The sequence below is a fragment of the Raphanus sativus genome, chromosome 4 (assembly GCF_000801105.2).
Source record: "Raphanus sativus cultivar WK10039 chromosome 4, ASM80110v3, whole genome shotgun sequence".
NCBI classification, from domain to species: Eukaryota; Viridiplantae; Streptophyta; class Magnoliopsida; order Brassicales; family Brassicaceae; genus Raphanus; species Raphanus sativus.
The window spans coordinates 16993873-17013487 of NC_079514.1; the positions used below are offsets into that span (position 1 = coordinate 16993873).

The 19615-nt window shown below is 31.0% G+C and overlaps 2 protein-coding genes across 11 annotated transcripts; one reads left to right on the top strand and one right to left on the bottom strand.

Annotated features, from left to right (window-relative positions):
- Positions 1–11188: 11188 nt before the first annotated feature.
- LOC130510673 (V-type proton ATPase subunit B1-like) lies at positions 11189–13009 on the bottom strand. Of its 9 annotated transcripts, none has more exons than XM_057007219.1 (7): positions 12705–13009; positions 12481–12532; positions 12258–12345; positions 12061–12109; positions 11852–11950; positions 11679–11759; positions 11189–11625 (listed from the first exon to the last, which is right to left on the bottom strand). In XM_057007219.1, exons 1-6 carry the CDS (start codon positions 12720–12722, stop codon positions 11718–11720), a joined length of 348 nt encoding a protein of 115 aa, XP_056863199.1. In that variant the 5' UTR covers positions 12723–13009; the 3' UTR covers positions 11189–11625; positions 11679–11717. The 9 variants fall into 9 exon arrangements, 7 of the variants coding, with proteins under 7 accessions (XP_056863199.1, XP_056863198.1, XP_056863197.1 ...); XM_057007218.1 differs by having other exon boundaries at positions 11189–11610; positions 12705–13005; XM_057007217.1 differs by having other exon boundaries at positions 11189–11607; positions 12705–13002.
- A 1737-nt stretch (positions 13010–14746) lies between these two features.
- Positions 14747–17570, top strand: LOC108854592 (triose phosphate/phosphate translocator, chloroplastic). Of its 2 annotated transcripts, none has more exons than XM_018628193.2 (12): positions 14747–15100; positions 15178–15243; positions 15370–15435; positions 15658–15736; positions 15903–16023; positions 16113–16208; positions 16293–16405; positions 16493–16570; positions 16654–16770; positions 16866–16965; positions 17078–17178; positions 17299–17570. In XM_018628193.2, the coding sequence occupies exons 1-12, from the start codon at positions 14826–14828 to the stop codon at positions 17314–17316; spliced, it is 1230 nt and encodes a 409-aa protein (XP_018483695.2). In that variant the 5' UTR covers positions 14747–14825; the 3' UTR covers positions 17317–17570. The 2 variants fall into 2 exon arrangements, with proteins under 2 accessions (XP_018483695.2, XP_018483696.1); XM_018628194.2 differs by having other exon boundaries at positions 14972–15112.
- The last annotated feature ends 2045 nt before the right edge of the window (positions 17571–19615 follow it).

Consider the following 19615-nt stretch of genomic DNA (forward strand, 5'->3'; position numbering starts at 1 on the left):
GTAACATGTTTAAACTAATCAAAGACAGTTTTCAGGACATGATCAAAAAGTCCCTTAAAATCATCACAAAAGCAATGATAATCCACAAAAAGGGGTTTTCATATCTCACAACATACCAAAGAGTCGTCATTGACAAAACAAACACACAAAACAAAAAATGCAAAGATATCTCCACCAACTGGAACTCTCCTTCTTTGCTTGAACTTCTTCAAGAACAACAAGCCTCTTTCTAGCTTCAGCAGCCTCCTTCCTTTCTTCTTTGACTTTTCTTCCAAAGCTTTCAGTTTGTCAACAACTACAACAGCTCCCTTTCTTTCTTCTTCAGCTTTGTGTTCCAGTGCTTTCAATTTGTCAACAACTACAAATAGCTCTTCAGTGTACCTTCTCTCCAGCTTTCCCATCTGTTCAGACAGGTGTTTCTCCTTCTTCATCGCAGGTATAACGTCGGTTGCGAGAACAATGAAACCAAAAAGCGCAGCAACCGAAAGGTTGGCGGATGACTTTGCAACTGACAAAGCAGCAGCTTTGGTGTTGCAAGAAGCTGTATGAGTGAACTCACACGGCATGTTCATTAGCACCCTCTTCATCATGGTCACCTTCTTACTTTGAACAAAGGACGCCAAAATCACCAACTTTGAGCCAAAAGAAGTGTGAACCACGTTTCCGGCGGAAAATCTTTACATCGGTGGTGTCGCTGATGAAACATCAAATAAGAATTATATGTTGTTTGAGAATTAAAACTAATGTTAAAATAGTTATACTTATAAGTTATATACAACTAAACAACTATTTTAATCATATGTATTGCGATTTGTTAAAGAGTTAATTCTATGTTTAGCCAAACACGTAAATATAGTCATATGTTTTGTGATTCATTAGGGAGTTGTTTTTTTGTTTACCTGAATTGATAAAAAATAACAACTATCAATTAATCAAATAGCCGGTAAATATAAATTACATACCATCTAAAAAGTTAAAGTATCTAGATAAATCATCATACAACAATTCTAATTTAAAAATCATCCATATAAATGAGCGTATATCCAGCTAACTCACATAGTAACTACATAATAAGGAGTTTTGCTTTCGAAAAAGGCTAGTGATCATGGACAGTCTAAGTACAAGATGGTTCATACGGGTAGTTCTCATAAATGAGTCGATGAAAAAAATTTGAATTATGTGTATCAAGAAGAAGATGATATTGGCAAAACCGGAGTTTCTTTGTATAAAGATCTTATGGATATAGCTGTGGAAGCGATTTGGATGAACCTCAATATTTTAGGTCCTTTAGTTTTGACTATAAGTAAGCATATTCTTTTTTGTGACTTTGGTTGCGAAGAAATTGTTTAATGCTAAGGTGAAGCCTTACATCCCTGATTTTCAAGCTTGTGTTCGATCATTATATGTATATTTATATATGTGGTTTTCTAGATTAATTTAGGCTAACTAGTTTGAGAAAAAAGAAAATGGTAAAATACTCCAGATAGATACTACTGACAACCATGTTTTTTTTTTCATTCTTGCAAATTTTAACTTATTTTATATTTTTTTTGCAAATCGCTCAAAACTATATGGCTCTATGAATTTGAAACTTTTTCATGTCTTGTCATTGTTATCGTGATATTTATATTTGAAAGAATACATTCAAAGACATTTTAAGTTTTATTTTATAATAAATCAGTTTGTGCTAATAGGTAATTTTTACTAACCAAACTCACTTTTCAACTAAAATCAGACTAAATTAATTTTTTTGATGAAATGTTAAATTTATTGACCATCAGAGAACATAATATTTATATACAAAGGAATTTAAAATAATTTTTTTTTGAATCTTATATATGAGTGCGGTACCATTATTGCACAAGACCTCTCAAGCGAGGTTTTTCCCAATACATGGTAGCCATGATCCGATTATGAATAGTTTTGTCAATGATTTTCACCAAATGGTTACGCTGTCAAGGCTTTTTTAGGTGTTTCCTATCATTTCTTTCTCTCGATATCATATCAGACTAGATGAATTTGTAACCAAAGAAAATACACTAACTATATTTAATAGTTGTTTTCTTTTTAGGTGGTATTTAACCACAATCATTCATTTTTTGTGTATTTAATGATCAAAATTCAGCATAAATAAAGTAGGTCTCTCTTTCTTTTTCTTCATCTTCTTCCTTCTTCATTCTCCACTTTTTAGAAAATTGGAATCTAATTCTTAAATTTCTTTTCTCAAATTTTTTTTTGAAATCGTTTTCCCTATTACTCTATCTATCTTTTGAGATCTGTGAAGGTCCATCTCTGATGGTGGTGCAATGGTAAGCAACAGAGATGTTAGCGACTTTAACATAAACAACAGCAGTGACATAGGGGACGGCGAAAACAATGTAGAAGACCTATTACCAACCATGGACTAGATTGTGAAAAGCAAAAACAAAGTACGAGAAGATGGCTAATGAGAAAACACAAAGTGCGAGATTATTTCATTCCTGGTTGAAATTATTAGTAAAGAAATTGAAAACTGGCGAGAAGATGGCTAATGAGTAACATATGTTATATTGAAATGAACTTACATCGGTTCATTGTGAAAAAAAAAATAGTCCAAACAAAATTTACTGCAATGATGAATTTTAGCTTTAATTTTTTGTTGTTGTACATACATACACTATCATATTTATCGTATACATGTACACCTCATATCTGTTTTACACATGTACGCTATTGTATTTTTCAATTATATGCATATTAAAGATGAAGATGACAGTGGCGAAGACGATGGTGCTGGTAAGTTGAGTTATCCGATATGGTAGATATAGAATCAAGACTGTCAATTTCATCTTTTTGTCGTCTGGATCTTCTGGACTTATGAGTCTGTTTTTAGGTTGTTCCATTCAATGCTCTGTTTTTAGGTTGTTCTATTCGTGAAAGTGGATGTATTTTGACACTAAAACATATTAAGGTTGTTCTATTTGATATGCTTGAGTTTATGGGTTCAGATTTACCAGTGAGACATGATTCAGGTATACATGTACACCAAGAATATATGATATTGTACATGTGTACACCAAATATTGTTTATCTTCTTTTTTTTGTTTTTGTGGTTCAAAGGCTTTATGAGACATGATTCAATTTTCTGTTTTTGTGGTGTTCCAAAAAAAGTTCATTTAGCTTTTTTCTTTTTTTTTTCTTCTTTAATTGCATGGAAAGTTCAAAGCTTGAGATATCTTGTTTTAAAATGATTGTTACATTCACAGGGATCATGGCATTAGTAAATTCTTAGACTGACAATAGTTAACAGTTTCTTAACTATCTAAACAAGATTTCTTTGTAAATTTTCTACAACAACGTTCAGTAGAATGTCCATGTATACATTTACATAATAGTGTACATGTGTACATTTTGTCTCATAGTGTCTATATGTACATCTCTATGTACCACATGACTCTAGGTCACATGTATGCTTTCTAAACAAAACACATATGCATTTGTTAAATTGCTTTGTTTCTATAACAAAAACCTAGATCTTGCTTTTTCTTTTGGGAAAATTGCTAATAGAGAACAAAAAAACAAGGGTGTTGTCCTTTTGGTATAAATCATTTTTTGTCCAATTTTTCTCCTTTTTACCCTTTGTATTTCTGAAAACTAATGAAATAAATACTTTTGTGAATTAAAAAAAATATTAAAAATACAAACAATTAATAAAACACCAATATACACATGCTGATATTTTTTTTGTTTTCAAAAAGTTGATAAATAAGAATTTGAAAATACGTTCTACTAAAGGTAGAATGTGCCTTCTACGGAAAATGGTATAGTAGAAAGCGTTTTCTAAAATAAACATGTTCATCTACTATTTTTAGAACGTACATTCTACTATTTACTAATTTTCTAAAAAAGTGGAATGCGCATTCTACTAATCCTAAAGCTATCTACTTTTCGTCCGGAAGCATCTTCTACTTTTATTAAGTATTCTAAATTTCGCGGAATGTGTTTTCTAAAATGTACTCTTCCGTCTACTAAAAGTAGAATGCGTGTTCTCGATTTTTGTCAATGTTCTAAACTTTTAGAATGCGCCTTCTACGGATAAGATTACCTGATTTTTGCGAAATTAATGAAAATTTCAGTTATGGAAATATTCTAAAAATCTTCTAAAAATATTCTAACTTCCTAAAACGTGTTATTTTCGATTTTGCTTGTCAAATTTTTTTAAAAAATGATTTTCCCTTGTCTTATTCATTAATCTATGGTTTTTCCATAGTTTTTCTTTTGTTTTTTTTTCACAAACTCTTGTTCACTATGATACATATCTATACAACATGTGGTGTTTTGAAATTAGGTGCATTTTTTTTGTAAAAAAATATTTTTACTTTATAAAGTTTACAAATTTTATTTTTATTAAAAACTTTTTTAAAATTTATATTTTTATTAAAAAGTTTGATAAAATTAAAATGATTACAAACGTTTTAAACTTTTTATAAAAAATAAAACTTTGTAAAATGTTTCTTTTTATAAAGTTAGTTTAAAGTTTTTATTAATTTTTTTTTAAAGTTTTATTTTTATTTTATAAATTATAAATTTTTTATTTAATTACAATTTTATTTAAAGTTTTAAACTTTTTATAAAAATAAAACTTTGTAAAATGTTTTTAAGAAGTTTATTTAACGTTTTTATTAAAAAAATTTGTAAATTATTTTTATTTTTACAAAGTTTATTTTTATTAAATAAAATTTTAAAAGTTTTATTTTATTTTCCCTTTTTAAAACGTTTTTAATTTTTTTTTAATTCTTTTAGTTTAATGTGTTTAATAAAAACTTTAAACAAACTATATAAAATTTGTAAATTTTATAAAAATAAAATAAAACTTTACAAAAAGTTTTTAATAACAAGTTTAAACAAAATTTATAATTACATTTATTTTTTTTCATTAAAATTTTTGATAAAATTAAAAAGTTTACAAACATTTTAAACTTTTTATAAAAAATAAAAATTTGTTAACTGTTTTTTATTAGGTTGATTTAACGTTTTTTATTTAAAAAAATTTGTAAATTATTTTTTTTTATTTTTATTAAGTTTTACAAAATTTATTTTTATTAAAAAAAAATAAAAGTTTTTATTTTTATTTTCCCTTTTAAACGTTTTAATTATTATTTTTTAAAATTATATTAATTTAAGGGAAAATTGCTAATAGAGAACAAAAAACAAGGGTGTTGTCCTTTTGGTATAAATCATTTTTTGTCCAATTTTTCTCCTTTTTACCCTTTGTATTTCTGAAAACTAATGAAATAAATACTTTTGTGAATTAAAAAAAATATTAAAAATACAAACAATTAATAAAACACCAATATACACATGCTGATATTTTTTTTGTTTTCAAAAAGTTGATAAATAAGAATTTGAAAATACGTTCTACTAAAGGTAGAATGTGCCTTCTACGGAAAATGGTATAGTAGAAAGCGTTTTCTAAAATAAACATGTTCATCTACTATTTTTAGAACGTACATTCTACTATTTACTAATTTTCTAAAAAAGTGGAATGCGCATTCTACTAATCCTAAAGCTATCTACTTTTCGTCCGGAAGCATCTTCTACTTTTATTAAGTATTCTAAATTTCGCGGAATGTGTTTTCTAAAATGTACTCTTCCGTCTACTAAAAGTAGAATGCGTGTTCTCGATTTTTGTCAATGTTCTAAACTTTTAGAATGCGCCTTCTACGGATAAGATTACCTGATTTTTGCGAAATTAATGAAAATTTCAGTTATGGAAATATTCTAAAAATCTTCTAAAAATATTCTAACTTCCTAAAACGTGTTATTTTCGATTTTGCTTGTCAAATTTTTTTAAAAAATGATTTTCCCTTGTCTTATTCATTAATCTATGGTTTTTCCATAGTTTTTCTTTTGTTTTTTTTCACAAACTCTTGTTCACTATGATACATATCTATACAACATGTGGTGTTTTGAAATTAGGTGCATTTTTTTTGTAAAAAAATATTTTTACTTTATAAAGTTTACAAATTTTATTTTTATTAAAAACTTTTTTAAAATTTATATTTTTATTAAAAAGTTTGATAAAATTAAAATGATTACAAACGTTTTAAACTTTTTATAAAAAATAAAACTTTGTAAAATGTTTCTTTTTATAAAGTTAGTTTAAAGTTTTTATTAATTTTTTTTAAAGTTTTATTTTTATTTTATAAATTATAAATTTTTTATTTAATTACAATTTTATTTAAAGTTTTAAACTTTTTATAAAAATAAAACTTTGTAAAATGTTTTTAAGAAGTTTATTTAACGTTTTTATTAAAAAAATTTGTAAATTATTTTTATTTTTACAAAGTTTATTTTTATTAAATAAAATTTTAAAAGTTTTATTTTATTTTCCCTTTTTAAAACGTTTTTAATTTTTTTTTTAATTCTTTTAGTTTAATGTGTTTAATAAAAACTTTAAACAAACTATATAAAATTTGTAAATTTTATAAAAATAAAATAAAACTTTACAAAAAGTTTTTAATAACAAGTTTAAACAAAATTTATAATTACATTTATTTTTTTTCATTAAAATTTTTGATAAAATTAAAAAGTTTACAAACATTTTAAACTTTTTATAAAAAATAAAAATTTGTTAACTGTTTTTTATTAGGTTGATTTAACGTTTTTTATTTAAAAAAATTTGTAAATTATTTTTTTTTATTTTTATTAAGTTTTACAAAATTTATTTTTATTAAAAAAAAATAAAAGTTTTTATTTTTATTTTCCCTTTTAAACGTTTTAATTATTATTTTTTAAAATTATATTAATTTAATGTGTTTAATTAGATTAATCAAGGGTTAGTTTTGGGATTATGAAAGAAATTATACTAAAAGAACAACTAAATGATAGTTTTATACTATAGGGACAACCATGCTGAATTTTTGTTCCGTTTTGGCAATTTTCCCTTTTCTTTTTGTTATTGTCACAACGTGATGCGGATGAATTGTGGAGCACGACGTGGAGGAAGAAGCTTGGTCATGTTGATTCATGGTGAAGGAGAAGACGACCCGTAATCGAGCTTGGCTGAGGTTCACAAATGAGGACCAAGAAGCATGGTGAAGAGGAGTTGTGACAAAAAAGAGATTAATGGAGAAGAAATTCAGGAGAGAGAAGATGATAGGTCCCACTAGTTATAAAATATAATTTTGGTTTGATCTTAGTTGAGGGCATCAAAGTAAACAACCGAAATAAACTACCATACTAGCTGAAGCTGCCCTATAATGTAATAAAAACTTAGAAACTACTATGTGGTGTATTGTTTTGTTTCTGAAGTATAGAGAATTTTTTTTTGATCAATATCAAATTTACTGATCACTGTAAAAATGATACATGTACAAAAGAAATACTATGTGGAAGTTTGAAAACCAAAGATCATATGGATTCATTCAAAACACATTGATAGTTTAAGTTTAAGAATCATAAAATGGTTTAAGTCAAGAAAAGCCATGAAGATATCTCTTCAAACTTATGTGAAAATTTGTAGTTGAGTGATACGACTCTGCTATGACCTATGAATTAATTTGTTTTTAAGTTTCTTTAGTTGGTCAATCCTCGATGGTGTATTAGACCATTCATTTCTTTCAAAATGTGGTTAGATAGTTGTTCGGAAAATAATTCAAACCAGAACTGAATCATGAACGATAATCTTGCATTCTACAAATGATGGAGAGTATTAAACAAATCTCTCATCATTTTCTAACATTAAGACATCATGTTGTTATGTATACAAAAATTTATCATAAAGGCTATGACTGTATGTCACGTTAATCTTTCTGCTAAAATTTTATCCCTCTCGCTTTTGCCGTGAATTTCATCAATCATATGGAAAAACAATTTAATTTTTGAGTAATTTACATCGAGAGACAGTTTTTGTCTTTTTATTACAGTATAAGCCACTTTGTTATACTGAGGTAGTTTTGGTGTAAAAGACTTAATTTGCTCTTAAAAAGCTTAACTAAGCCCTTCTTTTTCGGTCAGAGATATTTATGTAAGGTTGGAGTTTGAATTTTGTTTTAAAATGAGTGAGTGGTGGACCCCAAGGCAAAAGGTAAATTGAATTAGATAACTATCTGAAAAAAGATCACGTGCCTCATAATTTATACTCCTTTGATATTTCAAGTTCTTATGTTTTTTTTGTTTTGGCCCCATAAAATTTAAAATGTGCTATTTTTATTCAATTGCGACTCAGATTTTTAAATTGTAAATTTTAACCCCTCGATGTGTTGTTTGGTTCTCCTCTGTGACTTTCTACTCACCGCCGACTCACATCTGCGTGATTTTGCTATTTGGACGTTTAGTCCTTCAAGATTTAATTTATTTTTCTTCAGACTTTCAAAGTTGCAAAAGTGATTTTTTGATTTCATCTCCAAATTTCTAATGTTCATTTTTATCCCGTAGCATAGTGAAATCTAGAGAGCAACAAAATGTGAATCATTTTGAATTATTTTGTGCATTATTGCAATGATGCTTGTATGTAAACATATGTACACGACACTACGTACACAAAATTTACCATCCATGTGTACTTATATTCATGTGTACAGCATTCAACTTATTCAATAATTCACATGCGCACACTCTAAAAATAAACTTGTACATGTGTACACATGTATATGTGTACACTGTTTATCAAAATGTACATGAATACTCGATATTCCGCATCTGTACTATTTTACTTGTACATGATACACAAATTGAGTGATATTTAATGATTTTAAAGTTATTGTACATGTGGATAATAAAAAAATCATCATATATCATTGTAGAATGTGTACATGTGATTTTATTATCCACATATACAATGACATTAGAATCATGCGATGTCACTCAATTTGTGTATCATATACAAGTAAAATGATATAGATGTGGAATATCGAGCATTCATGTACATTTGGATTAATATTGTACACATGTACACTGTGATGATAGTGTACATATGTACATTGTGATGAATAATATACACTTTGAAAATAGTGTACACATAAAATTATGTAAGGTGGACAAAATTTCAAAAAATTACAAATGTGGTTTTAAAAATATAGAAAACATTTTGAAATGCATTACATCTTGAAATATTACAAATAGCTCAATAATTAACATATCTACATGTACACAATACCATGTACACAAATTAACATATCTACATGTACATTTTACCATCCATATGTACACTTTCCCATGTACACAATACAGTGTACACAAATTAACATATCTACAAGTAGTTCAATATTAACATATCTACATGTACACTTTAATGTGTACACAATATACCATGTACACAAATTATAATATGAAACCGTTTAGTTCTGTCCAAAATGCATAAAATGAAACCGTAAATTTAAAAGGCATTTGGCGTGTACACTATACCATGTACACGAATTATAATATCTACATGTATAATGATTCACATTTACATCAATTAACTTGTACAATAATACATGGACACCAGATAATATTTTAAATTTATTTGCAATGATATTTACATCTGATAATCAACAATACATAACAATGATCGCAATGATAGTCAAAATCACCAATGTGTACATACATAGATATAAATGATCTTCAAAATCACCAATGTGTACATAAATATAAATAATAATCAAAATCACCAATATTGTATGATTTTAATGGTTTTAAATATTTTGTGTTAGTTCAGTTTAATCATTTTAAATTACATTTTAGGTGTATAATTTGCACTTGTGTATTTAATTGCATATCACAAGGGTTTAAATGAAAATTTAGAAGTTTGAAGATGAACTTAAAAAGCAATCCGCACGTTCAAAAATATGAGGGTCAAAATTGAAATAGGACAAAAATTTAAGAATTAGACATGCAAAAATGCCAAAGTTAGCCATTGTTGCTCTTGAGTTTTTCTTGCCGGTTGCAGGGGGCGCTAAAGAGGGACGTAAGTCACAACGATGATGAATCACAACGAAAAAGAGGAGCAAAGACACAACACAGAGGATTAAGCTACACTGAGAACGTGACAAATGTCCTGGTGGATGAATTTCTTGATTTTCATGGTGGATGATGGGTCTTCTGCATCATCTTCGTCGTCTATGTCTCCACCGTCATCTATGTCTCCGTCGTTGATATGCCAAAGTCGATAACATCTCTGCCGTTGATATTTTGATGTATATGTTATTACTAGGATCGGCCCGCCCTACGGGCGGGATATATTTTACTGGTGATCTAGATTATTATTTTTATATGATTTTATGGTTTGTTTTTTTGGTGTCATTTGCAAGAGATGTGTATGATAACTATTTTATCTTTTAGAAAGTTTTAAGTGAGGAAGGATTATTTGTGATAAGATATACATTTTATTTTCACATCAGTATTAAGTTAGCTATATTCAAACTCTCTTTAAAATTTATGAAGTTATTACATTTATTTGCATATGGTTTCTTTAATGTGTTATCATATAAATACAATTTTCATTTATTTTTATATTTAATTAATTTAGTCTATTTTATTATATTTTCTCAATTAATTTTTAATAATCTTTTAAAATTATGTGACTTTATTTTTATAATATTTTGTTAGTTTCCCGTATTTTGTGTTTCAGACGGAATATTTGTTACTGTAAAATATATTATTATTTTCAAAATTATTTTTAGGCTATTGAATTATTTTTTTAAAAATCACATTCCTTATTTATTAGTCATTTTTAGAATCATATTTTTTTGCGATATTTTCACTATTGTTGATAAAAAATTATATGCCGTTAATTTTTACTTTTGAGAGTAGTTAAATAATATGGTGTGCTGATATGTTTAGTTCGATGTATAGTTTTATTGAATTTGTTTTTCTGTTGAGGTATTCTTTAGTTCGATGTATAGTTTTATTTAAATTTGTGACGGTAGTAAAATAATCTAATGAATGAGTAATAAAAGTAGTGTTTAAAGAAACTGAATGAATAATAGTTTAATAACTTTTGCTTGTGGCTTTTTTTATTTGGTGACCAAAACACGTCTTTTTTTTTTGGTAAAAGACCAAAACACGTCTTTAATAAATTTTTCCATGCTGTAATTACTTTCAAAATAATGAAGATGATAGGCATGAGGATTAAAACTACATGATCAGTTAATCATATATACAAAAAGGTGATTATCAGTTTATCAAAATCTGGGGTTTGTTTGATGACAATCACGAAAGTTCTTAGGGAAACGAAACTTGATTAATATCACACTCTAATGTGACATTTATGCTCTTGCCATCATCTTAGCATTGAGACCCAAGAGTAAAAATGTAACCTTGCAGTGTATCGTTTGCGCTGCTTACTCAAGGACAAACAAAAAAAACTAATCCACGTTGTCTTTATTCATCGTTATTCAATTACAAAAAAATGCATACAACAACATATATCACCATGACCTGGTATTTGGATACTAAGGAGAATCATCATCAGGATGCCATAACCTGTTGTAAAACCACATGGTGTCAGCCTCGACTACATAACTTGTTCTTGTGCCATTCATACTGCGCATATATCCACTTCTATATTGAGATTATAACGTGTCCAAAGCTTTTCTTCTCTGTGGCGGAGTACTTAGGCTGAGGCTCAGTCATTCTGCAGAAATCCTACTACACATCAAAAATCTAATCAAAAGGTTATTTGCAATGATCATAAGTTGTTTATTATATTAGCTTACTTGGAGCAAATCCTTAAATGTTTCCTCCATTACCAATGGTTATATAGACAGGAGCAGATTGATCTTTGAGAACTCCTCTACCTGCAACCAAGTTAGGATTAACACTAAAAGGCACAATAAACAGTGACTCCACACCAGACATAAAGTTAGAGTAAACCATAAGAATCATTAACCTGGCCAGTTCCTTTCTCCCCGTTAACCTCCAGGTTCTGACCATATCTCATAGATTCATCTCTGAAGGGAATATTAACAATCTCATTGTAAGGAAGACACTGATACATTATAAAGTTCAATAAATCTTTTAAAATCAGTAAAGTACTTCTGAAAAAGATAATTTGATAGTCTATGCAAAGCTTATCTCTTTATGAATATTTATTTATACCTTGACTTGTTCAATGATGACCAAGAGAACTGCAACACCTGAGACAGTTCTATACTCAACACAATTCAAAAACTCTCAGATCAGTCTTTTACAGAAAACGATTGATATGTGATCAACAAAGAAAACAATCTACGCCATATGTTAGTTAGACAGTGTTTCATGATCGGTATCTACATATTAAAATCAAATCAACATACCCATTCCGATCACGGGAACTATGTTGATACCAGCAGCAACCATTGTTACTGTCACATATCGAAATTAAGTCAAACTGCTCCCCAACCACTGTGAACAAAAAGGAATCACAACGCGAGTGGTGAATAAACATATCGATATCTAAAATGAAACCAAATCAATTGAAAATTTGATGACCACAACGTTCGAACCCGTAAAAGTGACAAAGAGAACACAAATACTAACATGAGACGGCGAGAAGTAACATCCATGACCAGCCCGACAGCAACAACCATATCTGCAATATACAAAGTTTTTAAGTGTGATTACTGAACCCACGACTGCAAGAAACTCCGCCGCGGAGTGACGGTCGGAAAGCCTTTCAAGGGTCTGCCAATACAAACCTAGGAACAGATTATCCTTAGAATCCAGGCGAAGCATATGAACTCAAGCGGAGGAGGACAACAAACCTGGGACACCCTCCACATAAATCACGACGCCTCCGTTACGAAACCCAAAGGCCATCGTCACAGCTTCACTGCCGCAACCGATGAAACCGAAGAGCAGAATGATCTATTCCATAGGGTTTTCATAAGGACCTTACACACACAGAAAATTACAGAAGAAGCCCAACACGGCGAACCCGCTAAGAATATGAATCTGACGTGTCGAACAAAGAAGGCATCAGTTTCCACGCTGGATGCTGATGTGTCTCAATCTGAAGAGAGTAAAGTGTATTATATATAAATAGATTACACCATCATCAAAAATGTACCTTCATATATCTTAAAAGATAGATTAAGCAACAAAGATTATAATTACATGAAAGTTTTTTTGAAATAATAATCTGAAGAATCAGATTTTAATTTAAAAAAGAATAGAAAGTTTGGGAGAAAGAAGATGAAGAAGAAAACAGATAGATGAATCTATTTTATTTATGATTTGTTTTACCCTTAGATTAATATAAAATGAATGGTTGTGATGAATCTTGTCAATAAAAAAATATATAAAAAACTTAGTTAGCACATGCAATTAGTTAGAAGTTTATCTTGTTAGTTTGGTTCTACTTGGTTAGATAAAACTACCTTAGTCGTGGAAACTATCCCATAGTGTAATAATAAACTTTAAACTGACATATGGTATAATATTTTCTTAATTATATTCCACTAGTTAATGTCTAAGGTATGAGAGTATTTTTCTTCCATCATATCTTGTTAGGCGGGAAACATTTACTCTGGTTCTAGCTTTTATTTTTGTTTTTTTTGGTCTGATTGTAAGGAACAATTGGCGATATATTTAAAGTGAAACCTTTACTTACTCTGATTTTAGCCAAAATTAACATTTATTTTGGTTTTAACTTTTTTTTTGCTTTTTTGGGTCTAATTGTATGGGAACAATTGACAATATATTTAAAGTGAAATCTATATTTACTTTGATTTCAGCCAAAATGAAACTAATCAGATAAAAAAAATTCAACTACTTTTTCACTAGTTACCATTAAAAAGATGAAAAAAAATTCCACATACTTTGTGAAGAAAATAATATATTGCACTAGTTTGATTTTTTTTATTAAATAATTTTTTTACTAGTTTTAAGCTCATTTTCTCTATCAATTATGTTCCTATTTTCCAATCAGATACTTTATTTTATTTATTTCATCTCTTTTATTCTAATTTACTGAATAACTTTTTCAACTGTTTACTCTTTTATTTACTCTAAATTACTCTAATGTTTACCAATCACGTTTTTAGATTGAAAAAAAAGTAGATATGTTAAAATTTTGGGAAATACAAAAAGTTGATGTAACCGAAATGTGAGATTATATTTAAAGAACACGTGTATATATATATATATTTATTTATTTATTTAAAAGTTATATTTTGGACTATTAAAAGTGTTTTTTTTAAAGACTATTAAAAAGTGTTTTTTTAAAAGACTATTAGAAATTATCACTAAAAGTAATTAATCTGATTATATATTTAAAATTTGGAAAGTATAGAAAGCGCTAAAGCTGACATCAAATGCCGACATATCGTTGACAAAAAAAAAGATGCCGACATATCACCACTAAAATAAAGAAAATTAACAGTAATATTCATTTCATCCAGTTGAAACTAGTAATATTTATAAAAATCTACTTTCTTGTGACCATTTCACGTTCAATAATTTGACGACCACTCAACACAAGGTAAATAAGAGGAAAAATATCTACAAAAACATTTATCTATTATTATTCTCAAAATAACTAAAAAAAAAATGAAACAGATGATGATATGGAATTTCGCTTGGACAATACTCACTCTGTGTCTTAAACCATCCACCTCAAGATAAGTTGGGTCCTACCTCATCCAATCTAATCCAGTATCTCAAGATTCTTATCTAATATCACCACTCTTCACCGTTGGATCATTTTCGCTGCCAATCCCACCATAATACCGTAGACCGCGAAACACACGATTGGGATAAAGAAAATCATCGTAGCCGTCGGATCACGAAGTATCTACACTTGAAATACGCGACGACCTCACACTTCGCTTCCTTCCCTCTCACTGTCACAACTCATCGTCGAAAACCACTGAATCAATCTCGATATGGAGTCACGCGTGCTGCTACGCGCCACCGCAACGGTCACTGGTGTGCCGCAACTGAGGCGACCGATCAGAGCGATCCACCGCCAGTTCAGCACTGCTCCGTCCTCGTCGTCGTTCACGGCTTGCGCCAAGCCGATGGGATCAATCGGAGAGGGAGGGAACCTGATCTCCGGTCGTCAGCTCCGTCCGGTGCTCCTTCTCGATAGCTCGCCGGAGAAAAGAGAGATTCTCAAGCCGGTTAGAGCGGCCGCTGCCGAAGGTGGTGATTCAGCTGGGTAAGCAATGAGGTCCGTAACTGGCTCACTCAGTGCTGACTCGTTTGACTCGGTTGGTCTGACTCGTTTTTTCGTAGGGAGACGAAAGTTGGATTCCTCGGGAAGTATCCGTGGCTCGTCACCGGATTCTTCTTCTTCATGTGGTACGTGTCCCTCTCTCCCATAACGTGCGCACGTGATTAGGCGCACTATAGGAGTCTCATTTGTTTTACCGCCAACGTTTACTGGCGAGGATTTACTGTGTTAACCCTTGTTGGTTTTATTTACAGGTACTTCTTGAATGTGATTTTCAACATCCTTAACAAGAAGATCTACAATTACTTCCCTTACCCCTAGTAAGTAGACACATTACATAACAAAACACAATTACATTTATGTTTAAGAGCAAACAATTCTGGTTAAAAATGATCGAACCATATTCTGTTGGTCCAGTGAAAAATCGAATCTGAATAGTTATCAAAAGAATCCATTTAGTAATTAGGAAAAAAAAAAAGAGAATCCATTTATTCTTTTGTTTTTAAAATATAAATATAAATTAATATTTTTATTATTTTCAGTTTTGTATCGGTTATTCACTTGTTTGTTGGAGTTGTCTACTGCTTGCTGAGCTGGTCCGTGGGACTTCCTAAACGGGCAGTAAGTTTTTCTCTTCATAACTCACCACAATCATCAACGCAAACTAACAAAATAATGGGGGCGTTTCGAGAATTCTACCACTAAACCAAACGCCCACTCGTTATTTGTCTATCTTATATACAATTTAACGTTGATTGATGCCTGTTTTATTGATGATTTATTGCAGCCAATTAACTCGAACATCCTCAAGGTATTGATACCAGTTGCAGTCTGTCACGCCATAGGCCATGTCACTAGCAACGTTTCCTTCGCCGCTGTCGCTGTCTCCTTCACTCACACCATCAAAGGTACTCAGCTCTCTTTGAAAACCGTCTGATACTAATAATCTATACATAAAACAAAACCTAGCTAACAATTATCATGTCCAAAAACGCAGCGCTGGAGCCATTCTTCAATGCGTCTGCTTCTCAGTTCCTTCTTGGACAACCAATCCCCATAACACTATGGTTGTCTTTAGCTCCTGTTGTACTCGGTAACCACTCTAATTTAAACTCATTTTCTTATGTTTCTTGTGTCTTACGTTTAATTATTTGATTAACCCTAAGGAAAATCGCAGGAGTTGCAATGGCTTCGCTCACTGAGTTGTCATTCAACTGGCTTGGTTTCATCAGCGCGATGATATCAAACATCTCTTTCACTTACCGAAGCATCTTCTCCAAGAAAGCCATGGTTCTTGATTCTCTTCTTCACAGCTCCTTACTAAGTCTCTCAAGTTTTGATGTTGGGAATCTGATTGTACTTTTTTCCTTTTTGCAGACTGATATGGACAGTACAAATGTCTACGCTTACATTTCCATTATCGCTCTCTTCGTTTGCCTTCCTCCTGCCATCATCGTTAAGTCTTTTGAATTCACTCATTACTTACGTGTGAGACAAGCAATTTATTAAAAGGGTTATTGGTTTCATCTTATGGTCAGGTCGAAGGGCCTCAGCTATTGAAACATGGTTTCAGCGACGCGATTGCTAAAGTGGGAATGACTAAGTTCATCTCTGATCTCTTCTGGGTTGGAATGTTTTACCATCTCTACAACCAGGTAATGTCAATTCAATTTTCAAAGTTTCGATATTTGACCTTTAAAGTCGCGTTTATTAGAAAAAAAAGAAGTAAAACTTACGTGTATGGTTGCAGTTGGCTACTAATACATTGGAGAGGGTAGCACCATTGACTCACGCTGTTGGAAACGTTCTGAAACGTGTCTTTGTGATTGGGTTCTCCATCGTTATCTTCGGTAAAACATTTACAACTCCTATTCATCTCTCGTTTTTTTCTTTCGTGTTATAGGCATTACTACCATATGGTGAAAAATGAAATAAACTTTTGAAAATGGTTAATACATGCAGGAAACAAGATATCGACGCAGACAGGTATCGGAACTGGAATAGCCATTGCTGGAGTTGCACTCTACTCTGTCATTAAGGCCAAGATCGAAGAAGAGAAACGGGTCAGTATCATCGTTTATCATTTGTCATTTTCTTATAAAATTAATAACAAAAGTATTTTGTATTATTATAATTTTGAGGTAAAGATGATTAATGTGAGAAATGTTTTTTTTCTCCTTCAGCAAGGTAAGACGGCATAGAGAGCGGAGGCTGACGGCGGTGGACAGTTGCATAAACAATTCCTCCTATGAATATCTATATAATAAATAACCAAAAAATGCACTAGTATCTTGTATCGTACAATCAAACATTGTTTTTGAGTTTCGCTTCTCGTTTATATATATTTTTTTATATTCTGCGTCTTTTCCTTCCCGTGGAGAACTTTGTTGCCATTTCTTCTGCATTGCACTTATCTTAGCAGATGAAAGCATAATAATGTATTTATTCTTTTCTCTTTCTCTTGGAGCATTTTACCCATCATCTTGGACTTAAATTTTTGTCTTTCTGTAATTTTTCTTTTCTTGGGAATTTTGCTCACCCTACAATGATTTATATAACTACAACTTGTTTATTAAATTAAAGTTATATTTTACCTGAGAACTGTATCTCTCTCTGTATCAAGTGAGAACATTCTCTTCTTCTCACATCATACATTAAAAAGTCTCATAACAACTTGAGAAAAAGAAAAAAAGAAGACGAAATCAAGAATCTCTGATACTCTTGTGCAACACCATGTACATAATCACTGAGAGTACAAGAGGAAGAAAGATGACAATCCGCTTGGGTGCCCTAACAGCAAAACTATCCACACAGCTACCTTCTTCAACAATCGTCTCAAGCTTTGGCAAATTTGAGAATTGCTGTTGTTGTTTCTGATGAGACACAATAAGCCTTGGTGCTACCTCTCCCCATGTTTGAACAAACCTCATTCCCTTAGCCATCTTTCTTTCACTCGGTTCTCTTTTCACAACAACAATTCTGATGTAGTAGAAGGGTTTAGTTTGAGAAAGAAAATAAGACAATTCCTTTTTTTTCTGCCGTTGAGGAGGGCAGAGGAAGATTGAAAAGTGATTTTGACTTAACAAATGAAAAGATCTTTCAACGGGAGAACTTTGAGTTTGAGGTGTATATGAAGTGGAGGAGACAATGCTGAGAGGAGGTTAAATAGAAAAGACTAAAGGTGACAAATATGGAAAATGAGAAGAAAACATGAGTGTTTTCCGGGATATCGAAGAACAATATGTGCGAGCTTTTGTTAGGTTAGCTAAATTTAGAAACTCTAAAAACAGATAGTACTCAAAATAAACTCAGAAGATTAGAGGTTTAAAGTTGGAAAAGGGTCAAACAATTATCTTTAGAACCCAAAAACAGAATGGTCATAGAGAAAACAGAGGAACCTTATCAGTTTTGTAGAACTATAGCCTATAGGCTCATAAATGTAAATAAACATACTGCAAGCTATTAACCCACAAGGGACAATGGGGAGACCATTAGATGACTCCTCGGGTTCAGAAGCACTTGTGTGGGTATACTCCCGTCCATGTAACAGTTGTTGATCACTTATACTCTTTACATACCTGAAAATAGAATAATCAGCTTGCAAAATGATGGACTTTCTCACCATCAGTTAATTGAGTAACACAAGGGATCTTGTTGCTTACCGCCAATGGTAGTAGATAAACAATGGGAGCTTTCATATACTTTTGTACCTACAAGTCAATGCATACAAATATAATAGATACTAAAAGTCAGAAAAATACCACCAATATGTAAAAATGAAGATATTTTTTTGATTGGGAAGGAAAAAGGCATTACCTTCACGTAAAGTACAATTCTTTGGGAAAAGATGAACCTGTAATGTAAGACAGTTTGTTGGTTTTTTCAGTAACACACTCAATGTCATACCGGTCTACAATTTCAATAGCCTGCCATTGAAGGATCATTATAAAGAGAACTTAGACCATGATTATCGCAGGTTGGTGGGGGGCACAGAGGGTGGGAACCAAGAAGGAGGGGGAGGGGGAGGGGGGGGGGGGCACAGAGGGTGGGAACCAAGAAGAAGAAAGGAGAAGAAGTCGTTTGGTGAGGATACGTTTATTGGGCTTGTTCGCAGGTCCGACGACACGTGACGGCCCGCTATTGTTACATTTTAATTTCTTTTTTAAAGTCGAAAAAAATAATAGAAAGAAACCCAAGTGGGTATGAGCTATAATCAATGGTCTTACAAGGTCAAAAAACACACGAGAGATGATATTTTCGAGTATGGAGACTTTTACATGACGAGAAGCAACGGAGAGTAACGGGAAGGAAAACAAAACCCATAAATAGAAACACTGTTTTAACCTGCAAGAGATGTGAAATGTGAAAACTTCAAGCATTACAAGCTGTGAGTTTCTGCTGCTTAAACTGATACAGTGCTGCCGGACTAACACACACACACACACAATGATTCAATGTTTCAGTTAACAATGCTTGAAATGGTTACTTTAAATCGAATTC